The sequence below is a fragment of the Lissotriton vulgaris genome, chromosome 7, assembly GCF_964263255.1.
Source record: "Lissotriton vulgaris chromosome 7, aLisVul1.2, whole genome shotgun sequence".
In the NCBI taxonomy this organism is placed as follows: Eukaryota; Metazoa; Chordata; class Amphibia; order Caudata; family Salamandridae; genus Lissotriton; species Lissotriton vulgaris.
In genome coordinates this window covers 1,307,406,522-1,307,430,745 of record NC_141695.1, presented here as the reverse complement: position 1 = coordinate 1,307,430,745, position 24,224 = coordinate 1,307,406,522, and the positions used below count along the sequence as shown (strand labels likewise).

Here is a 24,224-nt window from a genome sequence, read left to right as displayed (position 1 = left end):
AAGCCAGCGCCATTTGTATTCCAACATTGCTAGCATCATCAAATTTACAATAAGATTACTCCACAGAACACTGATTTTTTTTTAAAGTCTGGATGTGTTCCAGACAAGTCTCTCTGGGCTTGACCATAATTCCCACAACACAAATTCTCTGCACTGTCTCCACATTAGACATACAATTATTTTCAAAGCCTATGCCAATTAGCCATACAACTTTCTTCAGAGTCTATGCTCTCCTCTGGAAGAATAAAGGCTATATAACATTGGCCGCGAACTACGCTAATCGGACAACTGTTATATTGTTTACACAGCTCAAGGTTGCAAGTCTCAAGCATGAATTATATAGCCCTTGCCTACGCTGATGATATCGTAGTGGTGACAACAGATATTCAGAAGGCATTGCCAAAAATTAAAGACTCACCGATCCTTTTCGGGTCTTTTTCTGGCTATAAGCTGAATATTTCTAAGACGTAAATATTATATATCGGACAGAACACATCTATGCAGATCAAAACCGTGTCAGAAACTACATATCTGAGCATCAAAATCACATCCCCGGTTTCTGCTATTCCAGAAATAAATCGCTCGAGTGAATAGATCATCTTCATCTATCTTTACTTGGGAGCGCGAATGTCCTTAAAATGCTGATACTCCCGAAGTTCTTATATATGTTTCGTGCTATCCCTCTTGAATTCCCTCCTAGTTGTTTTAAACAATTGGAGAGGATGTCAGCCAGGTTTTTGTGGGGCTATAAACGCCAGAGAAGGGCTTATAAAAGAATGATCTTGTCAAAGGATTGGGGAGGGTGGGGTATACCGCATTTCTTTTATTATTATTTGGCATCTGTTATACAGTTTATTTGCCCGCTGGTAATTGGCGAAAAGGCACGGATACCATTGAGCCGCTCACCCTCAATTAATGAATTTGCGTTAGGGGAAGAGTGTCGGGATGCCTGATCAAGATCATAGAGCCTACCTACTTTAAAAAAAAACAAATTCAAGACTGTGAAAGCAGCCTATGCAGTTTGGAGAATAATAAAGCGCCAATTAGGTATTTTTAAGATTTCGCTTTATACACCTCTTTTAGCACCAAGTACCCTCCCATTAATTTTTCAAGATTCAGTTATGAATAGGTGGCGTAATTGTGGAATTCAATATGTGGGTGATCTGTGGCAAAATTATCAGCCGATTTCCTTTATTGAATTACAAGATAAATTTCATATACCAGTTAATGACTTTTTCAGATATTTACAGATCCATAGCTTTTTCAACTCTCTGGGCACACAAATGCGGTCTCATTTACGACTAATTCCAATTATTGATAGTATGTTTAGTAAAAAACTGATTGGATATTATTATAAATTGATAATCTCCTCGTGTCCAGATGATATTGAAATAATTCAAAATAAATGGGCTGTAAAGCTGGCTATGGGCACAACTCATATTGAGGAATCAATTGCTCTAGCAAACAGAATTTTGATTAGTGGCAGATCACGGTCTCAACATTATATGGCTTTATTTGATCTATATTGCACGCCCTCTAAGATCTCAAAATGGGAGACAACCCTGGGTACTTCGTGTAGTAGATGTGGGGAATATGCAGCAGATGCACCACATATGTTTTTTCGCTGTTCACACTTATCTAAATTTTTGTCATCAATTCAAAGTTTTTGGGCAGTTTTGGTAGGCTCGACGGTTATACTGACAGATGAATTAGTTTTGAAAGAAGTAAATTCGGATACTTTATCAGAAGAGAAGAAATGTTTAGTGTTTATTCTTATGACATTAATTCCGGCGTGCATCACGCACGATTGGTTAAGCCCTGACCCCCCCATCTTTCAAAATATGGAGAGCCCGTCTTTTAGCTACATATAATATTGAAGTTGCTATATATAGAATGAAAGGTCGGAAAAAAGAGCCTTAGGTATGAAGATCTGGGCTCCGGTAATGCAATGGATTCAAGGGGTGTTGGACTAATTGATTATCTGAATTATTTGGTCTCATCATTGTTCTTCTTGTTAATTTAGCCATGTTACGGTTACTGTATTCTCTCTTTCTTTATAATTGACTTAATATAAGAAATTAGCTTATCTTGTGTAATTTTTGCTGAAACGTCTTGATTGGTTGTAAAGTATTTTTCTTCTGATGGCTTTTTTCTTATCAATTGCTAAGGTCTGTTCTTCTTGCATAAAATCGTGGGAAAAAATCTCAATAAAGATATTTTTAAAAAAAGAGCTCCATGAAATCTCGATGTACAGTAGCGCTTTCCCCCAAAAATGGCTTTAAATATTTAGTTGTGCAAGAGGTGGATCACTGATAGAATATAGAGGACAAAAATATTGTGTGGACATAATATTGTTTCAAAAGTATTGACGATTAGAATATCAAGAAGGTAAGTGCAAATAGTGAAGTATACATTTACTTTTCTTAATTTCACATCTACGTACCTTGAAGATATATATACTGTTAAGGTAAAATATATGTGGAGTTGGGTTTGGTAAAACTTTGCTTTCCCATAGAAACTTAACTTCACAATATTTTTGTCCTTGATATTCTTAACACAATATTTTGTCCACATAATATTTTGGACCCAATACTTGGTCCAAACCCTGCAAATAACCATACTGAAGGGCTCAAATCAAGTTGTCTCCAAAATATACAATAAAAAGTTAAAAGATCAAGGCCTATCAATGTTTTTAGCTGTGAGCAAGTGCGCTATGGTTTCTAGACCTGTGTAAATGCGATGCCTTGTTATGGGATTTCTTACATGCTTTCAAATTTCCCTCTATAAACTGATAATCATTAATAAAAATGAAACTGTTATGTATTACTGCTTGCTTCTTTTATTAAATCAGTGTAGCCAAGGAGAAAAAGGTCTCCATTTCTTATATGTGGCAAAGATGCCTTGCATTCTGCCTAGCTGCCAATGTTTCCAGTGCATTGTCCATGAGATGATCTTCCAAGGGTCATGAAGGCTTTGCGAACTTTCTCCAACCTGGTCAGATCCTTCTGAAATCCTACAATTATTTCTTCATGGAAAGAAAATGGCACCTTTGCCCGCATTAAATCTGCATTGAATTCAACAATGTAAACCAGATTGCAGCGGTCAACCATCATGGCAACTAAAAGGGAGAATACTAATATTATCTCAAAGTATGGTCAGGTGTATTTCCCCACATCGATGCAATATGTTTCCACGTAAAATAGTTTTTTTTACAAACATGAGGCAGATTTACAATCACTTTTAACATGGGAAAAGTGAAGCAAAAGTGGTGCAAGGGGTTTGTAAATCTGCCCCTATAAGTTTAGTCAGGTGAGATTTCTTGACTCCCGTTCCTTACGATGTAGAATCAATCATATTGGTGGGCACAGCCAGTTTCAATCACTGTGGCTCGGGGACTTGCAGCCCATTCTTAGATTTTTGATTCTCTTCAGCTATAGTTTCTTCATCCTGAACACGAATGTTGTGCAAGAGTCCTCAATAACAGCCTTACACTCTTTTGTCTTCCCAGCCTGTTTTAAAACCTGTTTCTGCCATGGCTGGCTTCCTCTCCAATTCCTTTGCGGCGTTGCCTTTTTTGTCCAAACCGCTTCTTTGCCTTTATGTTGTTTTCTTCTTGCCGCGGAGGTAGGTCTGGAAGTAGAAGTTGCTGAAGAGAAGAATGAGGCTGACTATATAAATAAAAACAATACTGTTGAACCCGTCGGGGAAATCGCAGTCTGTGAACAGGTTGTAGGAAGAGTGGGCAGCAATGGCCACAAACTGGCTCTGTGCGGGAAAGAAAAGAAGCAGAGTTAAACATCGAAAACCTGAATTCTTGCACATCTGCAATATGATTTTTGGTGCATGCAGCTCTGGGGTTACTCTAAAGCAGCACTGAATTATTTGACAGTCTTACAAACACTAAAACAAGCCCATAAACCTAGGTGCTTGTTGTACTATTGACAAAGCAGAAGGCATTTTAGTGCGAGTGACTAGGGGCATATTTACGAGGGAAGTTGCCTCGCTTTTGCACCATGCAACGTGGTAGAAGCGCAACGCAAGCCCAAAATGTGATTTATGAAGCCACGCAAGGCCACCTTATCTGGCCCAAAATGGCTTCATAAATCAGGAGTAATGCAATGCAGAGCAAATAAATGTGTTCCATTACTCTGCCCATGAGCGTTGAGTGGGTGTTCCCTCACAGTTCCCATGGATTTTGCTGCATTCCCACTTTTATCATCTTTGGTAGACCTTGAAATGCGCCAAAAAAAATTGTAAATTGATACTTGTATAGCGCACTACTCACCCGCAAGGGTCTCAAGGCGCTTGTACGAATACCGCTGTGGAACACATCCTGGCTTTCCCTGCGAGACGTCCACTCCTGGGCACCCCCAAGGTGGAGGCCAGGCTTCCTTAGCGTTGTGGGGGCCGTTGTGGAGATTAAGCAAGCTATTGCCCAGAGTTGCAGAGTGGGACTCCATGATTGGAATAGGCACCGAGGCGAGAATTATCAGGCCCGTGGAATTTTGAGCCCAAGACCCGCCGAGGCGGGGAATTGAACCCTGGTCCCGGGCTAGACCTCTGCATCAGGGTCTGCCGCTCTAATCATTGAGCCACACTTCTTCTCTCCAACAAGATACGTCTTCTCAGGTGGGGTGTAATAAGGAGAAATATATTTGTTTCTCCTCATTACTTCCTTGCAGAACACACAGGAAGAGGAATATGCCACTCAGGATTGTTTTTGTGCTGAAAGGTGTCCCTCCCTGCACAAAAACAATCCTGAATGCAATGCAGGCACCCTTGCACCACGGTACAAGGGTACCTGTGTTGGTGCTAGGCAGCCAAAAAGGGGCCTGCGCAGGGAAAAAGCAGGAATGTGCCATCTATGGCACATTCCTGCCCTTTCCCTGTCAAGCAGCGCAGCAAGGTGACTTACTGAACTGCGTGACTTTGCCATAAATGTGTTCCTAAAAGTACAAGAGATCTTACACTATTTTTCAAGATATAATCAAAATTGCAAATTTGTCCACACAACGGAATATCAGATTCACATGGAGTTCCCATTCACAAAATGACATAGCAAATAAAAAGCAAAGACAGTACACATGCATAAGTTATTGTGGTAATTCTGAAGAAAAAAAACGGTTGCCTCAAAGAAAAACGTAATAAGTGGACATTTTTAAAAAGTTGCAATTGTTGGTTGTTAGAAATGGGGCCTCTAATTGGCCGTGTATGCAGCCTGTCCAAGTAGGGAACACAATCCTAGTGTCGGATGTACGCCCTAAATTAATCTGTGCTCACCCTCTGGTAGCTTGACACAGAGCAGTCAGGCTTAATTTAAGAAGCTATGTGTAAAGTATTTGTGCAACACTTAATGCAGTAAAACAGTGAAAACACCACACAGAAATAATCCACACCAGGTTAGAACAATAGAGCTAAATTGAATTAACAAAACAAGAGCAAAACAACAAAGCTCCAATTTGTAGAACCCGAGTTATGAATATTTAAAGAATATTTTGGATTGATGTGCTTAGAGTCATAAAGGAGGATTTTAAACAACCCGGAGAGCCCCGTGACGGCCTGAAAAAACGACCTGCTTTACACCTACGATTTTATAATTGAAAAATAAACGTGGGGAGCCGTTCATCAGACCAGAACTTTTTGGTAACTTTGAAAAAAGAAGGAAACAGAAGTTAAGCACATGGCTGGTTTTTAAACAAGACGAGTATAAGTACGTTTTGACATCGCAAACACAAATCAATTACAAACTCCAGATTGTTACTTTGCATTGAACTAACCAGACAAAATATAGTATTCTGGAAAAAACAGGGATCACGGTTTGTTCTCAGGTTAAAAACAAAGGGAGAAGATACACAGCAATCCCTGAAATTATTACGACAACAAAAAGTTTTATGTCTTGACAAGGATGCAAAAAAATGTATGATATCCATCGAAACGCGTCAACGCTTTCTTATATGCACAATTGAAGAACTGATACGTAAATAGTGAAATACTGATGCAGACAATGTATTGACTGACGTATCTAGAAGCCAAAGTAGATGTGCACTTGTATTTGACAGTAATAACGTCTTACATGTCGTGTTGTCTTTATTATGAAAGTAGGAAGTTATATGAACTGTATGAATTTTTTGTGTAAGATTTTATCCTGGTTATAGATTTGTTTTAATTGTAATCATTTTTTTAACTGATGTATAATGTACTATGAGTTTTGAAAAAAATGTTTTTGTGGCAATAAAGTGTACTGTTTTAATCGGAATATAACATAGTTTAGTAGGTGTATCATTGTATGCCAGTGTTACGATATAGTGGGTCAGGGAAAAAACTTGCTTCTGTTAGTCATAAAGCACCAACCGGGTCTATTTGGGTACGCTTGACAAGGTCAGACCTGAAAAGTCAAGGAGACTGCTATGGAGCGTGGATGGGATACAGAAGCAATGCAGGCCCCGCTGAAGCAGTACCTTCACAGAGAAAAGCATCGATGTTGAGGAGCAGAGGAGGTGATGTGTCATCGTCGATCTGAAGGGATGTAGGCGATGTGTCATTTCAGAGCCGTGCTGTCGACGCTGTAGAGTCTTCAAGGCAGTGATGCGTCTGTGTCAGAGGTGAATGCGTTGTTTCAGACCGGCGCAAAGCAGGCGGGGATTTTTGAAGAAGTAGCTACAAAAACACCTCCAAGGGCCCAGGACTGGATTGGCACCACTTAGCAGGGCAGGAATTACAGGCGGCAGAGTCCAGAGGCTGCAGCAGGGTAAAATTAAGTTTTTGATGTCCCTGAGACTTCAGAATAGGAGGCAAACCCCTGGGAATCACTTGGTTCTGGGAATGTAGAGAGTAAGGTCCGGTCATTCTCACCTACCAGGCCAAGGGCAGCAGGGCAGGCACAGCAGAGCAGGAGTCCAGCAGAGTGTCAGTCCTTTCAGCAGCTTAGCAGACCTTCTTCCTGGCAGAGTTTTCACAGGTCCAGAGTGTACTGAGTTGGTGCTGTTGAGAGTTCAGTACTTATACCCAGTTGTTCATTTGAAGTAGGGGGACTTCAAAGAGAGCCCTTTGAAGTCCACAGGGTCCCTGCCCTAGCTTCAGACTCACTACAAAATGGTATGCACGTGTCAGCTACTCCCTCCCCATCTAGCTCAGGAAGGCCCATCAGCCTGGTAATGGGCCATCAGGATGTGAATGTCTCACCTCAGCTCCCTTTGCGCGTGAGTGTCTAGAAGAAATGCACAAAGCAGAACTGTCACCCACTTCAGACGTGTATTAAGAGACGGGCACAAACACAGAATGGTTAAAGTAGGCCTGGCAAGTGGGTTACCTTGCTAGGTCGACATGGCAGTCTAAACTGCACACACAGGCTCTGCAATGGCAGGCCCGAGACATGTTTTAAATGGCTACTGAAATGAGTGGCCCAATCAGTGCTGCAGACCCACTAGTACTAGGAATAAAGAAAGCAAAGCCTACGGAATAGATAGACACCTAACTAGTTATCAAAAATGGATACCATCAATTATCCATTTTTGGGTTTGATCATTTCCAACAAAAATTACAGAAAATTCTAAACAATAGAGTTTCTCCTGTACGAGAGCCACCACAAATAAGGTTCACATATATGGTTTAACCAATTTTTTTAATGTAAACCAAATTTCTCCACAAAGGTAATTATCTCACAGTTCACATATATATATACAGTTTTTACATATCTATACAAACAAACAAATATAGTACATTTACATTAAACACAATTTGCTTAAAACCCCACTAGAGTTTCTTTTGCCCTACTTATTTCAACAAAGGAAGTTTGTCCACAATTAATCAAAAACTTTCCTTATTCTCAGATCACCACAACAAACCAAAAAAGGAATGTATGAGGTTAAACCTATTTTTTTTTTTTTTTTTGAAAACCTTTATTTTCCGGAAACATAGTACACAGCGTCAGCCTACAACCACTGCGGGCCGGCCGCTATGACAATATACAATCACCCCGAGGTACCTTGCATTGCAGCAGATATGAACAAGAACACAACGAAGGATTTGCAAGGAGCCCAAGGAAAAGGATAACGAGGGTTTCATTTTATAATTTTGACGGATCGTCCTAAAGTCAGACAGGGTAGCGGAGTGGGCGAACCACATGAAGGATGTTCAACAGTGATTCATCTCTATTAAAATACTGGCGTAAATCATTCACAATAAGGATATACAATCACAGAGGTAGATGTCGCCCCAAATAGAGCCCGCCCATTCAATGTATTAATCAGGAATTACATCTAGCTTGCCTACGGTATGACAGGATATAGAAGGGACCATCATATAGCAGAAATAAAGGATCCAATGACGTATAAAAAAAGCAGTCATTACATGTCAAGATTCGTGACAGGATATGCGCCCTCAATCGATAGTGGAAAAAGGGAAGGAAGAGCAAGTTCTGTAATCATTCAATGACTATGTATGAAAATCGGTATCTATATCATAGAATCAATGAACCAAATGTTAAGGACGTGGACGCAAAACACAGAGAAAATAGACGTTTCCTAAAGAACCAAACCCAACCTCCCGTCTGACCCAAGATACATAGGAAGAAAAAGAGAAATAAGAATAAAGATAAAAAGAAGGCCATAGAAACGAAAAGAGAAAGGAATAAAGCCCCACCCCCCCACCCTGCACGTCGAAGAGGCTATGGCCCACCCCCCCCTACTAACGTGCCTGTCGCCCCAAGAGTACCCACATAAGGGAAAGACGGGGGGAAGACAACCCCCGGAGAAGAAAGAAGACCGGAGGAGGGCCAGAGAAAAACAAATAAGCTATCAATGGATTTGCACCTCGGCCGCCCCTCCCCTGGCCCCACCAGGACCCCGCACCAACGTTCACCTCCCCAGCTGTCCAATGCAAACACCAGCCTTGTCCACAGCAGAACTGGAAGAGAAAGAGAAAACAGCTTCAGCCTTGTCCCTGTCGTTCCAGCAAGTCAATAACGTCTAGTCGAGCAACAGCCATCTTGGATGAGAGTCGCAACTGTAAAAACCATGACCGGGCATAACACCATCCACAGTGGTCTGTCCAACGCGAAGCCAAACTGAGCAGAGCTACCCAGTAACGGTGGAAACACGGCAGCCATACCTCAAAGTTGACCGACCAGGGCCATAGCAGCAACCCCATGATGAGACAAAGGGATCCACTGAGGGGCCATAGAGTAAACCCTATACGTGGCGACCAAAAAGATGCCTCCTGCCGATAAATAGGGTCGAGAGTCAGCAAATTCTCCACATCTTGAATGGATAGCGCAGCGGCCACTAGTTCCTGGGCATCCAGTGTCGTGACATACGTCTGGGTAGATTGGCCGCCTCCGTCGGGCACAGGATAGGGCAAGGCGCACAGAGCTTGATGAGCAGCACCGCCGAGCAGTATTGTATCTAGTCGGCCCTCTAGGTCCTGGGCTTGGAAGCGCATAGACGATCGCAGGTTGTTCAGAGCGCCCAGGACAGCAGCAATCCCAGGCGGGTCTCCTACATCAGTTTCATGCACCCGGAGGGCGCCGCCATATTGTCGTCTTCGAAAATGTCCACCGGTGCCCATCGCCATTACAAAGCGCCAGTGGTAGATCCACGAAGCAACGCAGCCACGGGATCAAACAACAGCGAATCTGTCTCTGATCACCAAGACCCGGCTACAATGTTGCATGCACCTCGATGAGGTATCCGATCAGTCCTCCGGGGTCGGCCGTTCCAAATATCGGGCGCCCGGTGAAGAAGGCACCCACCGTAGCGCTGAAGGACAATATGGCTCCCAGTGTCAGCCACAGGGCAATTTGGAGGTACAAGAAGGCTTCGGCCACAATTGCAATGTAGCAAGCGTAGTGGCGCGCAGGGCCGGGTGATACAATGTAGCCAGAAAAGAATTGCTACAGTTGCACGCCAGTCGCCCGTTCCTCCGCTGCAAGCATCCGCAGTCGTCGAGTTCTGGAACAGCAGTCTCCGGGAACAAAGACCCGGTCTCCAGCGGGCAGCGCTAGAACGAGGGCAGGGACGAATCGATAGTTCCACCGCAAGATATTCAGCGGGAAGCACACCATCGGAATCAGGATCGCCACCCGGGTCCGAAACGCCGACGTTTTATCAGGATTGAAATCAGGATGAGCGGCGTTTCGGAAGGAAAGCGGGCGGGTCGGCGGAGCCGAGGAGTCAGGCGGCCATCATGGTTGCGGGCTAGGCTCCTCCTTCGGTTAAACCTATTTTGACCTCCTTTTCTCCAGTATTCCTTATCAAATTTTTATCCTGATCAAAACATATTTAAGTTTGTATTGGTGTCTTCAAAAAAGCTGTGTCGACGCGTTTCAGCCTCTTGTTAAATCAGGCCTCATCAGGACTACAAGGGCAAACAACAGTGTCATACAAACAACTTGTGTTCATACATGGTGGTCAGGAATTCTCTACCATGTAGCTTTAATCAGTGCAGCTTTTAAATGTGAGTCTCCCAAAGCAGACCCACTAGTAGCATGTAATTTACAGGCCCTGGACACATGTAATTTACTTTACTAGGGACTTATAAGTAAATTAAACATGGCAAATTGTGGATAAGCCAATGCTACCTTGATTTAGGGAAAGAGCACCTGCACTTTAGTGCTGGTGAGCAGTGGTAAAGCACCCAGAATCCTAGAGCCAACAAAAATGAAGTCAGGGGTAACCACGCCAAGGATGTCTGGTCTAACATTAGTTAAAACATTTTTTAAAGTATGATTAAGTTTTAAAAATCAAGTTATGAGAATTGGGTAGAACTAGTCACCTCCTGTTGGAGTAGGGGATCACCCAGGCCTCCTACCATTCCTCATTTGTAAGTAGTCACACATCCTCGACCCATTCCTTTTAAATACAATTTTTATTGGGCCCACATCCTTCACCCATGCCCACAAATGAATATCAAATGATTTGGGGGTATTGAATACTAGTGAGTGACAGAGCGAAGCTATTGCTTGTCTTCTCATGCCCCACATGTAAAGTTTCACATCAGGAGGGTTGAAATCTGGGGGATCTGTGAAGTCTTTGATTTAGGGAGATATGGTGTGTTGGAGTGAAGGTATCTAAATAAGTGGTGCCTCTGCATCTCATAGTCAGAATGAAGGCTGTGAAAGAGCACATAAATACACCACAAATCCCAGCTCCCAGTTTAAATATTTCAGGGGTATCCCACATTGTCCTACAATCTGAAACCCTGTAGGACATGCAGGACATGCAGTCAACCCAATATGTTTCTCATCCACGGTGCAGTTTTCTTCATCAGTCTGGTCTGCTACCCCATCGCTCGCAGGGTTTTCTGCAATAGCTGAAGCTCAGTGATTGTCACCAGGAGGTCCAACAGGGTCTGTCCCTCATACAGAAAATGTATGATGATGATGTCAGATGCAAGGCCTGATAGTATGAGATCCTGCCTGCCTCATCCAGCCCTGTGTCAAATGGGGACTTGAAGCTTTTAGCTAGGGCTATTCAAGGAGTGCCTCCACTCTACCGAAGTCCACTAAAAATAGAAATTGAGGCACATGAATGAATCCTAGAGGATATGAAGTTGATATAAAAGCTGCAACAAGGAGACAATCTTAACAATGGCTGCACAGCCCATCTGCAATAAAGGAAGTGGATCATTTGCATGGTGCGCCCCCACCTTTTCGCCTTGACTGCTTTTACTGACTGTAGAGCTCAGTGCATTTTAACCTGCTAACCAGTGGTAAAGTACCTGTGCTCCCCCTTTAAACATAATTACGTTGGTATACACCTGATTGGCATATTTAATTTACCTGCTATTCCCTAGTATATGGTACAAAGGATACCCAGGGACAGTAAGGTAAATGTCACTAGTGGAGTGCTGCACCCATTGTGCCATCTACTACTGTGATAGAGCAAACATGATCTGAATGATTTGTAGCATGGAAGTTGCAGTTTTAAACTGCAAATCCAACTTTTCAAAATAATTCTTTTAGACAGGTCACAACCTTCCTGTTAATTATATAAAACTCATCTCTATGTTGCCCTTATTGTCCACAAGGCAGGGCAGGGTGCATGTTTTTCAAAATTAGAGCATGTACAAATGTAACATCCTTACAGTGAAAACGTCGCCAAAAGCTATTCTTAATGTAGCAAGGATGGCTGATCCAAAGAATAACACTAGATTAAATTATTACATTTAACAATGCTAATTGTGGTTAGCAAACAGCTAGAAAAATGATAAAAACAACTAATTTAAATAGTCATTAAAAAATCTAATTCTACGGTTAAGTCAGATAAATATTGATACTGATAAATATTAAGGAACAGGAACTTTTAAAAAGTTACCTTTTCCTTGCCTGAAATGCCACTCGAGGCCCATTTGCATGTGTTCTCCCACTTCTGCTCGCCAGTGTTAGATCTGGGGGTCTCTAGTTGGCAATGGTTATCACCTTTGTCCAAATAGGGACCCTTACTTCCAAGTCAGGATAAGGGGATTACACTCCTTAATAACCCCTGCTCACCCCCTTGCAGCGGCGGCTGGTCCATGGGGGCGTTTGGGCACCGCCCCCCCTGTTTTCTCGCCGTGCGAGAAGGCAAACAAAGGTAGTTATTACCAATGATAATAACTACCATTTGTTTCTGCCTTGCCTTCTCGCACGGCGAGAAAGCAGAAGTTCCTGTGTGGGCGGGGTTACTCGAGGGCAGAGGGGAGCGGCTTGCCCACTGTTGGTAATACTGTCTGTTTGGGCAGCCTGAGAGGCTACCCAAACATACAGTATTTACAGTGTAGGCAAGCCGCTCCCCCCTGCCCTCGCGTAACCCCTCCCACTCTCCCTGCTCTCTGTATGCTGCAGCATACAGAGAGAAATGACATAGGTAGGGCAGCCGGCCGAACCTATCACAGCGCTGTGCTGTGGTGGAGGGGAGGGGAGAGACGCTGCCTGCAGCCTTCCTGCTGTGTCACGACGAGTCGAGCACCATGGAAATTTCAGTCGAGCACCATGGAAATTTCAAACAGGACGGCGCCGCGGGAGTCAGGACTTGAAGGCAGGAAGCGGAGCCTAAGGTAAGTTAACTGTTTCGGCCTGGTTGATTTATAAATTATGGGCCAGATGTATCAAGATACCGTTTTGCGAATCCTAAATAGCGATTTTTTGCGAATCGCTATGTACAAAATCGCAAATTTTTTGCGATTCCTTATTATTCTTTATTTGCGATTTCGCATTTTGCGAATTCGCAAATAATGAATAATTTTCAATGCATTCCTATGGGCCAGGAGGCCCATAGGAATGATAGTGCAATAATTCTCAAATTGCGATTTCGCAATTTGCTCATCGCAATTTGAGAATTATTTCATGGGTGCAGGGGTGTCTCAAAGACAAAAACACACTACTTAGGGGAGGGTCTAAGGGCTGTTTTATGACTCTATACTGGATACATGCCCCACTCGTACAGTAACAACAACAAAAGGTATCCAGGAGTCCCGACTCAGTGTTTTACTCGAGACTTACCACTATGTGACTTAGACTGTGTTTATTCAAGTGTTAACCAACATTCAGTATGCAACTTGGGCAGGAATTTTTCCCATCAGTTGCCGCTCTGTACCACCATTATTTCATCATTTGGGTCCTCCATACCCTGGAGTTTGTACACAGAACCGGTCACACTGTGAGTGGTGTGAGGACTATGTGAGTAAGGGGACCGATGTCATATGTGTTTGTTGGGTGGTGTCTTAAAAGTGATGTCGACAAGGTTTACACCTGAGGGAAGCAGTGCAGTGAGGAAAAAGTGAAAGTGAATAAAATTAGGTGGACCTGAGTAGAAAAATGGTTTATTGGTTTCTCTCGGACCCCTAAGACTAAAAACAGGTGAAAAAAGTAGATTTAACAATATATCTACATGCAAGTGGTCAACATGTTTCTGCATTTACCAGGAGTGTTCCCTATGCATTCTTCAGGACCAAGATATTGCTACTGCTTGCTTTCATCAGTGAGAAATTAAATTTAAAATGGAAAATTTCACCTGAAAATCAGGTGTCGAATCTCCGCCACAGTCTAAAAACAAGTCACATAAGAAGAAAAGAAAAGAGAAAAACAACATGGAATTATGGAATGCACTACAGACATTGCGCTATTCCTGTGTTCACGTATATGCATTCTGCACGAACATGGTAACACTCACCCAATGCTTGTGGGGAAGGCGCCTCACCTCACCTGGCAGGAGCTCAGGTAAAATAGGAGCACTGCTCTGTTAGCAAAAGAACAATAACAGGGACATTCAACCGTTTCAGTAGGACATAGCAAGAAAAAACTGGGTTTGTTAAAAATATACTCGGTATCAGACCGAGATCGAGAATTCTACGTGTAACAATAGGGGCCGTAGCGAGGTATAGCCATGTACGCTGCCCGTATTGTTGCTCGAGAAGGACTACCACACGCACTCACCTCTCCGTCAGTGTCTCCAAACGTCCCTCTGGGCTCTTCTGGGGAGGCACCGAACAAGGGAAATGGGCGGGTATATCAGTGGAGATTAGTGGGCGAGTGTGATGTATGATGGGAATTGTAGTTCCTCGATAGACGGTAAACAGTGGTATTGTTTTTTTTGAGGAAGACTATGTAGTGCTATAATGACATCCATGGTATAGGTTCGTTAAGACCATCCTTGTCACTATTCAATTTGTACACCCATTTTTGCTCAATTCTGAATAGAAATTTACCGACATCTGGACAATGATCGGGTATTGTGGGCTGCTCTAAAATAGTCCATTGGAATTCGCTCGGCCCATGTCCTTTCTCCAAGAAGTGTGCTGTTAAGCGAGTCGCTTGTTTCCGACAGCGGACTGTACTTTTGTGTTCTCCAATTCTTATTTTGGTTTTGCGGGTTGTCATGCCAACGTACCTCTTTGAACACGGGCACGTGATCATATAGATCGTGTTTTCGCTGTTACAATTGGTGAACTTGCGCTGTTGCCAAGGGCGCGTTGTTCCGATGTCAACACTGGTGGTTCTCGTGGTTTGAGGGCATGCCGAGCAGTTGCCACAGGGGTGGTGTCCTTGTACAGGTGGCATGTCCCATAAGGTACCGATCTGTCGTGATGTTTTATTTTTCGGTCTGGTATGGACCAAGTGGTCTCTTATATTTGGTCCTCTCTTGAAGGCAAAAAGGGGCGGCGGTAGAGTATCTCCACTAGTGTTTAGGATAGACCAATGTTTTGTTATGATCTTTCGAACTTCATTTGATCTTGTATGGAACGTGTTGACAAAAGTCATCCTCTGGGTCTTTTCTTTTTGAATGGCAACCTCCAGAAGGGCTTCTCTATTATTGTTAGAGGCCCTTTTCTTGGACTGGCGAATGATCTTTGCCGGATATTTCTTTTCTCGCAAAAATTTGGAGAGTGTCCCAGAATGTTTCTCAAATGATTCCTTGGTTGAGCAGTAGACTTCGATCCCACTTTGGACCTACTAGTATCCTTTGATGTAGAGTCCCTATATACATCCATCCCACAAACAGAAACCTTGGAAGTGGTGGGTAACATCCTCCAAGAAAGAGACCTACAAACAATCACTCCGGTCTCTTTCATTATGGAATTGGCAGAACTGGCAATGAAGGAAAACTACTTCAAATTTGAAGATACCATCTACCTCCAGACGTCTGGCACCAGCATGGGCAGCGTTTTCGCGCCGAGCTTGGCGAATTTATACGTCCATGCACTGGAACAAACCAAAATCCTACATCAAGACAACCCTCACTATGTATCGCTCCGACTTTGGAAGCGATACATAGACGATATCCTTGTTGTATGGAGGGGCTCAGAGACCAGCCTTCAGGAATTTCACAGCTGGTTGAACAATTGTAATCAATTTCTGAAATTCACCTTGGAATGCAGCAAGAAGGAATTGCCTTTCCTACACCTTCTTATTGTAGTCACAGAAGAGGGGCTCAACACAGAACTATATAGGAAACCAATGGCACGCAACGCGCTGCTCAATTTTGAAAGTTGCCATCCGAGATCTCTAAGAGAAAATTTGCCATTTGGGCAATTTCTCAGACTAAAAAGGAACTGCTCAACCAAGGAATCATTTGAGAAACATTCTGGGACACTCTCCAAATTTTTGCGAGAAAAGAAATATCCGGCAAAGATCATTCGCCAGTCCAAGAAAAGGGCCTCTAACAATAATAGAGAAGCCCTTCTGGAGGTTGCCATTCAAAAGGAAAAGACCCAGAGGATGACTTTTGTCAACACGTTCCATACAAGATCAAATGAAGTTCGAAAGATCATAACAAAACATTGGTCTATCCTAAACACTAGTGGAGATACTCTACCGCCGCCCCTTTTTGCCTTCAAGAGAGGACCAAATATAAGAGACCACTTGGTCCATACCAGACCGAAAAATAAAACATCACGACAGATCGGTACCTTATGGGACATGCCACCTGTACAAGGACACCACCCCTGTGGCAACTGCTCGGCATGCCCTCAAACCACGAGAACCACCAGTGTTGACATCGGAACAACGCGCCCTTGGCAACAGCGCAAGTTCACCAATTGTAACAGCGAAAACACGATCTATATGATCACGTGCCCGTGTTCAAAGAGGTACGTTGGCATGACAACCCGCAAAACCAAAATAAGAATTGGAGAACACAAAAGTACAGTCCGCTGTCGGAAACAAGCGACTCGCTTAACAGCACACTTCTTGGAGAAAGGACATGGGCCGAGCGAATTCCAATGGACTATTTTAGAGCAGCCCACAATACCCGATCATTGTCCAGATGTCGGTAAATTTCTATTCAGAATTGAGCAAAAATGGGTGTACAAATTGAATAGTGACAAGGATGGTCTTAACGAACCTATACCATGGATGTCATTATAGCACTACATAGTCTTCCTCAAAAAAACCAATACCACTGTTTACCGTCTATCGAGGAACTACAATTCCCATCATACATCACACTCGCCCAATAATCTCCACTGATATACCCGCCCATTTCCCTTGTTCGGTGCCTCCCCAGAAGAGCCCAGAGGGACGTTTGGAGACACTGACGGAGAGGTGAGTGCGTGTGGTAGTCCTTCTCGAGCAACAATACGGGCAGCGTACATGGCTATACCTCGCTACGGCCCCTATTGTTACACGTAGAATTCTCGATCTCGGTCTGATACCGAGTATATTTTTAACAAACCCAGTTTTTTCTTGCTATGTCCTACTGAAACGGTTGAATGTCCCTGTTATTGTTCTTTTGCTAACAGAGCAGTGCTCCTATTTTACCTGAGCTCCTGCCAGGTGAGGTGAGGCGCCTTCCCCACAAGCATTGGGTGAGTGTTACCATGTTCGTGCAGAATGCATATACGTGAACACAGGAATAGCGCAATGTCTGTAGTGCATTCCATAATTCCATGTTGTTTTTCTCTTTTCTTTTCTTCTTATGTGACTTGTTTTTAGACTGTGGCGGAGATTCGACACCTGATTTTCAGGTGAAATTTTCCATTTTAAATTTAATTTCTCACTGATGAAAGCAAGCAGTAGCAATATCTTGTTCCTGAAGAATGCATAGGGAACACTCCTGGTAAATGCAGAAACATGTTGACCACTTGCATGTAGATATATTGTTAAATCTACTTTTTTCACCTGTTTTTTAGTCTTAGGGGTCCGAGAGAAACCAATAAACCATTTTTCTACTCAGGTCCACCTAATTGTATTCACTTTCACTTTTTCCTCACTGCACTGCTTCCCTCAGGTGTAAACCTTGTCGACATCACTTTTAAGACACCACCCAACAAACACATATGACATCGGTCCCCTTACTCACATAGTCCTCACACCACTCACAGTGTGACCGGTTCTGTGTACAAACTCCAGGGTATGGAGGACCCAAATGATGAAATAATGGTGGTACAGAGCGGCAACTGATGGGAAAAATTCCTGCCCAAGTTGCATACTGAATGTTGGTTAACACTTGAATAAACACAGTCTAAGTCACATAGTGGTAAGTCTCGAGTAAAACACTGAGTCGGTGTCTCAAAGACACCCTGCTGCACCCCTCAAATCTACATGTGTGTGCATGTGGCACACATACATGCCCTATGGGCATGTATGAGTGTCACATGCCACCCTTACAAATGCCAATTAGGGCATTTTGAAAAAAAATCGCAAATTACCACCAACTACAAGTTGATGGTAAAATGAGATTTTTTTACACACATTCGCACACCAAAAATGTGTCATACATATCATTTAAGGAATCGCAAAATTTGCGATTCCTTAAATGCTATGCAAAAGAAGGAATCGCAAATAATTGCGATTAAATAAATTGCGATTTTTTCATACATGTGAAATATCGCAAAACGGCCGTTTGCAAGTCGCAAAGGCCGAAATTCTGCGATTTTCAGCCTTTGCGAGTCGCAAAAGCCTTGATACATCTGGCCCTATATGTACAAGAGAATTTGTAAAGTGTTTTGTGCACGATTGAATTATAGATTTTGTTTCGTTAATTAGAGAGGGCGTTATTAAAAGTGTGTTTCCGTTTTACCATCCCTCCGGGCAGACCACTATCACGATGCAGGCGGTGTGACAAAGTCATGATTTTGTATGTGATGTGTTTGTTTGTAGATTGTACAGAACAACTGTGTCCTGGAGTGCGCAAATAAAAAGAAGGAACAGTCCTGCGTTTTGTGTGGCATTGTATTTACTTCTTCCCGGTGATGGAATTGTGGGGCTCGAGATGTACAAGAAGTGCCTATAATGTTTAAACTGTATAACTTGGAACTTTCAGTTACAAGTAATTTAACGGGGGCGGGGTTCTGATCACTTATTTACCTGCCAAACCCCCGTGAACAAGCAGGGCCTGAAATGTCCCTTTTAATACCCCGGTTTGTATTTTCGGCATGATAGCAGCACAAAGGACCCTATGAAATGCAAGCTGCAGAGACCACATTCCATGTCCGCTGGAGCGCCCACGGCTGCGCCAGGGTTGATTGTATACTGATTGCTCTATTTGTGCCACTCGTGTTTCCTCGGGGGCATCAAAACACACAGGTGTTGAGGGAATACTATCAGGGATCGTGCATGGACCTAGGTGACAGTTACAATTCATTCGTACTTATTCATACTCAAACTAATGATATCGGAAGAATGAGTTTGTCCTGCATGGATTCGAACAGGTTACCAGCTAATTACACTCACATTTTAGCAGCAAATATTTAATTTACTGAGCTACTATGCCTGCATAGATGGTTTAAATTAATTTGTAATACGGTTGTTGTGGGTTTCCTATAGTGCTACTTGACTCATGCTTGCAGCTTAAATAACAGAAAACAGTGTTATGTCAGCTTTAACTCACAACAAATAAGATGCTTTTGTTTAGCTAATTTTCTGAATGACATTGAACAGCTTTTGTATGCTTAAATGAATGAATGAATATATGTTTGTCAAAGGACAATACCGATTTAGAATAAGGATCGTTGTTCTCTTAAGCAGTGCATCTCCCAGATACATCACTGCCATTGTACTTACTATTACAAGTGTTTGGACGGAAGCTCCTCAGTTTAGAAAACTATGCTTATCCTATCTACGTCAGGCAGTGAATAGTTGCTGAATTCTTGTCATAGCCGCTCCATAGTATTGCATATAACTGTGGCCTAAAAAGAATTTGCAATGTGTCAATTATCTGCCTGGCTGGGAATAGACCCATATACTGAAGCAGTCCAGAAGAAAGAAAAGCATTTATGTAGCAAAGCTTAATGCAGAATTCAATAAACTATTACCAGATTATCTGGAGGATTTATTTTAATGAATATGAAGGTTACGTCTTCAATATGTTCTATATAAATTATATTAACCCCCCCAATTATTTTACGCCCTACCACTTTCAAATGTCACCAGCCGCCACTGCCCCCTTGGTAGCTTGGCACGAGCAGACAGGATTATCTCAGAGGCAGTGTGTTAAGCATTTGTGGATATACACAGTAATACAATGAAAACACTACAGATTGACACAACACAGGTTTTATGAAAATAAGTATTCTTTATTTAGACTTAAACACAAGACCACAAATGACAAAAATCCATAATACTACACTTAAGATTACTTAAAAGATGATTAAAGTCTCTTAATTCAAGTTGTTGGTAAATGCGACTAAGTTCTCAACAAAGTACCTGGATGCGTAACGCAAAGTAAAGAAAAGGCTCGCACAAGGGGAGATGCGTCGGTTCCGTGATCCGGGGGAACGGTTTCGTCCTTCCTCAATGCTTGCGCAGAGTAGGGGACTCGTCGTGAGCCTTACCGGAGCGAAGGTGATGCGAGGTTCTCGGCTTGCGGGCCCGTTGCGGTGGGCAAGATGGTGCCTTGAGGCGAAGCGATGATCCAGTTGCGATGCGAGAAGATGGCGCCCTTGATGCGATGCGATGACGATGACGCCCTGGCAGCCTTGCGACGACTCTGTATGTTGGAGCCGCGACAGGGCCTGCGACATGCTTCTCCGGTGATGCGATGGCGACTCTCTCGATGTTGTCATGCTTCTTGGGCGATGCGACAGTAGGCAGCTTCGATGAACACACGCTTCCAGGGAGATGCGGCGAAGGCTCGCTTCTCCGGTGTTGCGATGATTTCAGCTGCGGCAGCGACACGCTTCTTCTTGTTGCGTCGTGCTTCCAGCTCCCAGCTGCACGCAAGTGACTGGAGTCCGAATTTCCAGCAAGGAAATTCAGGAGGGAGCTGGAGGTGAAGTCTTTTGGCCCTGAGACTTCAGAAGGAGGCAAGCACAGTTCAAGCCCTTGGAGAATATTCTGTAGATGAAAGTCTTTACAAAGTCCTTCTCCTTTCCCTTGGAAATGAAGCAACCACTGCAGGTCAACCCAGCAAACAGCACACTGGCAGAGTGGCATTCCAAACTCCTGCAGCTTCCTTGGTTCTTCTCCTTGGCAGAAAGGTTTCTTGTTCCAGAAGTGATCTAATTTCTTAGGATCAGGGTCCCAATATTTATACCACAAAATCATTTGTTCTCTGAAGGCAGAGAGGCCTCTGCCTAGTCCAAACCAGTTCCTGAGCACTTTTTTTTACATGACTCTTTTTCCTTTCACTGTGCAGGGCAGAGACATCAGACACCCCACAGGAGGTGGAGCCGGCACAGGGGAGGGAAGATACAGCTCTGGAGCACTCTGTTGACATGATTCCTCCTCTCCTTTCACAGTGCAGGGCAGAGACATCAGACAAGCCACAGGAGGTGGAGCCAGCATTGTAGAGGGAAGGCCCAGCCATCTTCAGGTCAGAGGTGCAACTCCTCCCTCCCATCTAGATGCAGATCTGTCTATTCACCACCGGGCTGCCCCAGCCTGTCTCCTGGAATCCCCCAACCCTGTCACTCACAAACCCAGACAAGGAATACACAACCCAGCAGAGGCAGGCTCAAATGGTTAGGCAAGCAAATACCTACTTTCTAAAAGTGGTATTTGCAAACACAAAATAATAAAAGAAACTTTACTAAAAGATGTATTTTATAATTCTGAGTTCAGGCATACTACATTCGAATTTCTACCGTGTTCCCCGAGTTAGGATTATAAACACGTAATAATCTAACTGCCCATTCTGGCCTATGAGAACAGATAGCCTTCAATAGTGAAAAACGCAAATGGCTGTAATTCACTATTAGAACATGCTACACACATCAGAGCATGTCCTACCTTGTACTTACAATGCACCCTGCCCTTGGGCCTACCACAGGGGTGTCTAATATGAAGTAGAGAAGGTTTAGGGACTGGCAAGTGGGTGCACTTGGCCAAGTCGACGTGGCAGTGCTAGACTGCACACAGGCCTTGCAATGGCAGGCCTGAGACACACTTTACAAGCTGCTTCTGTGGGTGGCACAACCAGTGCGGAAATCCCACCAGCTGCATTTGATTTACAAGCCCTGGGCACACATGGTGCACTGTACTAGGGGCTGACAGGTAAATCACATAACCCAATCATGGAATCCAATTAGTATATTAATTTATCACAGGGAACACTTGCACTGTGGCACTGATCAGCAGTGGCACAGTGCCCAAAGCATAAATCCAGCAAAAACATATCAAAACAGAGGAGGCAATCCGTCAAAATGGAAGGGAGACTCACGCCAATGATGCCAGGTCTAACAGCCAGTAATTAGTATTTGAATAGGTGTGAACCGGTGTGACTGTATCCTAAAAGTAAACAATAGGCTGACCTGAGTGGTCAGAGATGATAGATCTGAACCGGACATTATGCAGGGAGGGATCTTGAGCATCCTTTTTGAAATTATAATGTCAAATCCTGCTTGGCAGGTCTGCAGAGGTTTTACATATAACACTGAGGGCGCACGTGAAATGGCGAGACCAGGATGAAAAACAAAGTATGTGCATCCACAGTCTAGTTGCTGCAAAACCCTACTTTTGTTCCATCAGACTTCTGTCTTTGGTATTATTCAGGGTACAGTGACTGTGCCAAACTGAGGTTTAGTGTTAGATGTGGGAGGACAAAAGGTTTTCCATAGTGCACTACCCACACACACACACCTAGAAGTAATAGCCCACATTTAGTGTGGCAGAAGTCTTCTGCCATCTTAAAAATGTCTAAAGTGAGTTTGGTTGGCCCGGGAACTTTTACCCCATTGGCTACAGCATGCCCAGGAGAAACTGCCACCCACTAGCTTATGCCAGGCATAAATGTGGCATCTCCAGGCACCCACTTCAGAACATGCCTGGATACAAGGCCGTTCAGAAGAGGACTCAACCTGCAGTATAAGCTAAGTAGAGCACTGAAAGGACTGGATCTGCTCAATCTTGTGTACCCAGGACAAAGAAGTGAACTCCAAGCGTCATATGGCTGACCTCCTATTAAAGCTACAGGGAAACAAGAGGCCTTTGCTTACAACTGCTCCGCTGCTTAGTGGCACCTGGACCTGTACTAGACCTTGCTGTTTGGCTGCTGACCGCCACCCTATGTGTCTCTAAGTGCCTTCCCTGAGGTCATGGGGAGCTTTAGAAGTATACTCCTGTGGTAGACTGAGACTTAACCCCTTCGATGCTGATGACGAGCTCAGCTCGTCATCAGCCACGGGTGGCGTGTGCGGATGACGAGCTGAGCTCGTCATGTAACGCGGTTTTGCGAAAACAGCCGCATAGCGCAAAAATGACCGCAGCAGCGATGCGGTTAAAGGACTTAAGTCACAAGGTAAAATATTTGACCAGGATGAACCTGGTTGGTGTATCTGATCCACACCCCATTGCAGTCAGTGTCACGTTACACCTAGGTCGCGGTCTATTATGACCATTGACTATCATTGCCTCTTTGTGCTTCTAGAAGCTATTTTCACTTAAAACATTAAAACAAGGCATATATCTGGTTCTCCTTATTGGATTGTTGTGATTTGTGTGTAATGTTGCTAATTAAATGTTACTCTATGTTTTCTAATTTGTTTTGGGATTTGTATTGATTTGCATTTCAAATGTATTACTGTTTTGGTGCTACATAAATACTTTGCACATTTCCCAAAGTTAAGTCGTTCTTCACTGTGCCATAGTTACCAGAGGGATTGAGCTGAGGTTAATTTAGTGACTTGGAGGGTTCCCCTGACAAGGGTTGTGATTATTCCTTGCGGTGGGTAGTCAACCCTGCCTCCCAAAAAAATAATAATCCAGTTTATTACAAGAGGTAAACCTGCAGCCTTTCTAGTTGAGGTACCATGTTATTTTGCCCAGCTTCAATCCTCTCAGTTGTCATTTATACCCTAGGTAATAGACCTCAAGTGGCTCCCTGATCTTATTATATTTCTCTAGGAGCGCAAACAACTAGTCTCTTTTGACTGAATCAAATGCCTAACAAAGTCAACTATTAGGACAGACAAGAGGTCATCCAGGTGACCAGTCCAAGAGAGCATATTGTGGGGGCATCTAATAGGTCTAGTGAAGCATCAGGGCACGAAGACACACTGGTCCAGATATATCCGCTCTATCATCTTGGTTTCAACATTAATTAGAGAAATTGAGCAATACAAGGAGCACAGCTCGGATGGACTACCAGGTTTGTGCATTACAGACTGCAATTGTCCACTTATGATAATTATTCTTCATAAAGCACCTTGAAGGTCCAGAACCTTAGAGTGTAAGCCTGATTGTGACCCTACAGTGGTAAGACATTAAATTCAGTGTTGACATTGCATGACTTCCTCATATGGTGCATGTACACTTTGTTAGTAAGTAAGCACCTTTTCACTACGCATTTGATGCTGACCTGTGTCTGGTATTG

At 43.4% G+C, this 24,224-nt stretch overlaps 1 protein-coding gene across 3 annotated transcripts in view; it reads right to left on the bottom strand.

The window, feature by feature from the left end:
• Window positions 1-2,819: 2,819 nt before the first annotated feature.
• Window positions 2,820-24,224, bottom strand: part of LOC147703557 (very long chain fatty acid elongase 4-like) — a 74,393-nt gene continuing 52,988 nt past the window's right edge. For all 3 annotated transcript variants that reach the window (XM_086931907.1, XM_086931908.1, XM_086931906.1), the window contains one exon: window positions 2,820-3,765. In XM_086931907.1, coding sequence (XP_086788033.1) covers window positions 3,598-3,765 — 168 coding nt within the window. In that variant the 3' untranslated portion in view covers window positions 2,820-3,597. The remainder of the gene's footprint in view (window positions 3,766-24,224) is intronic.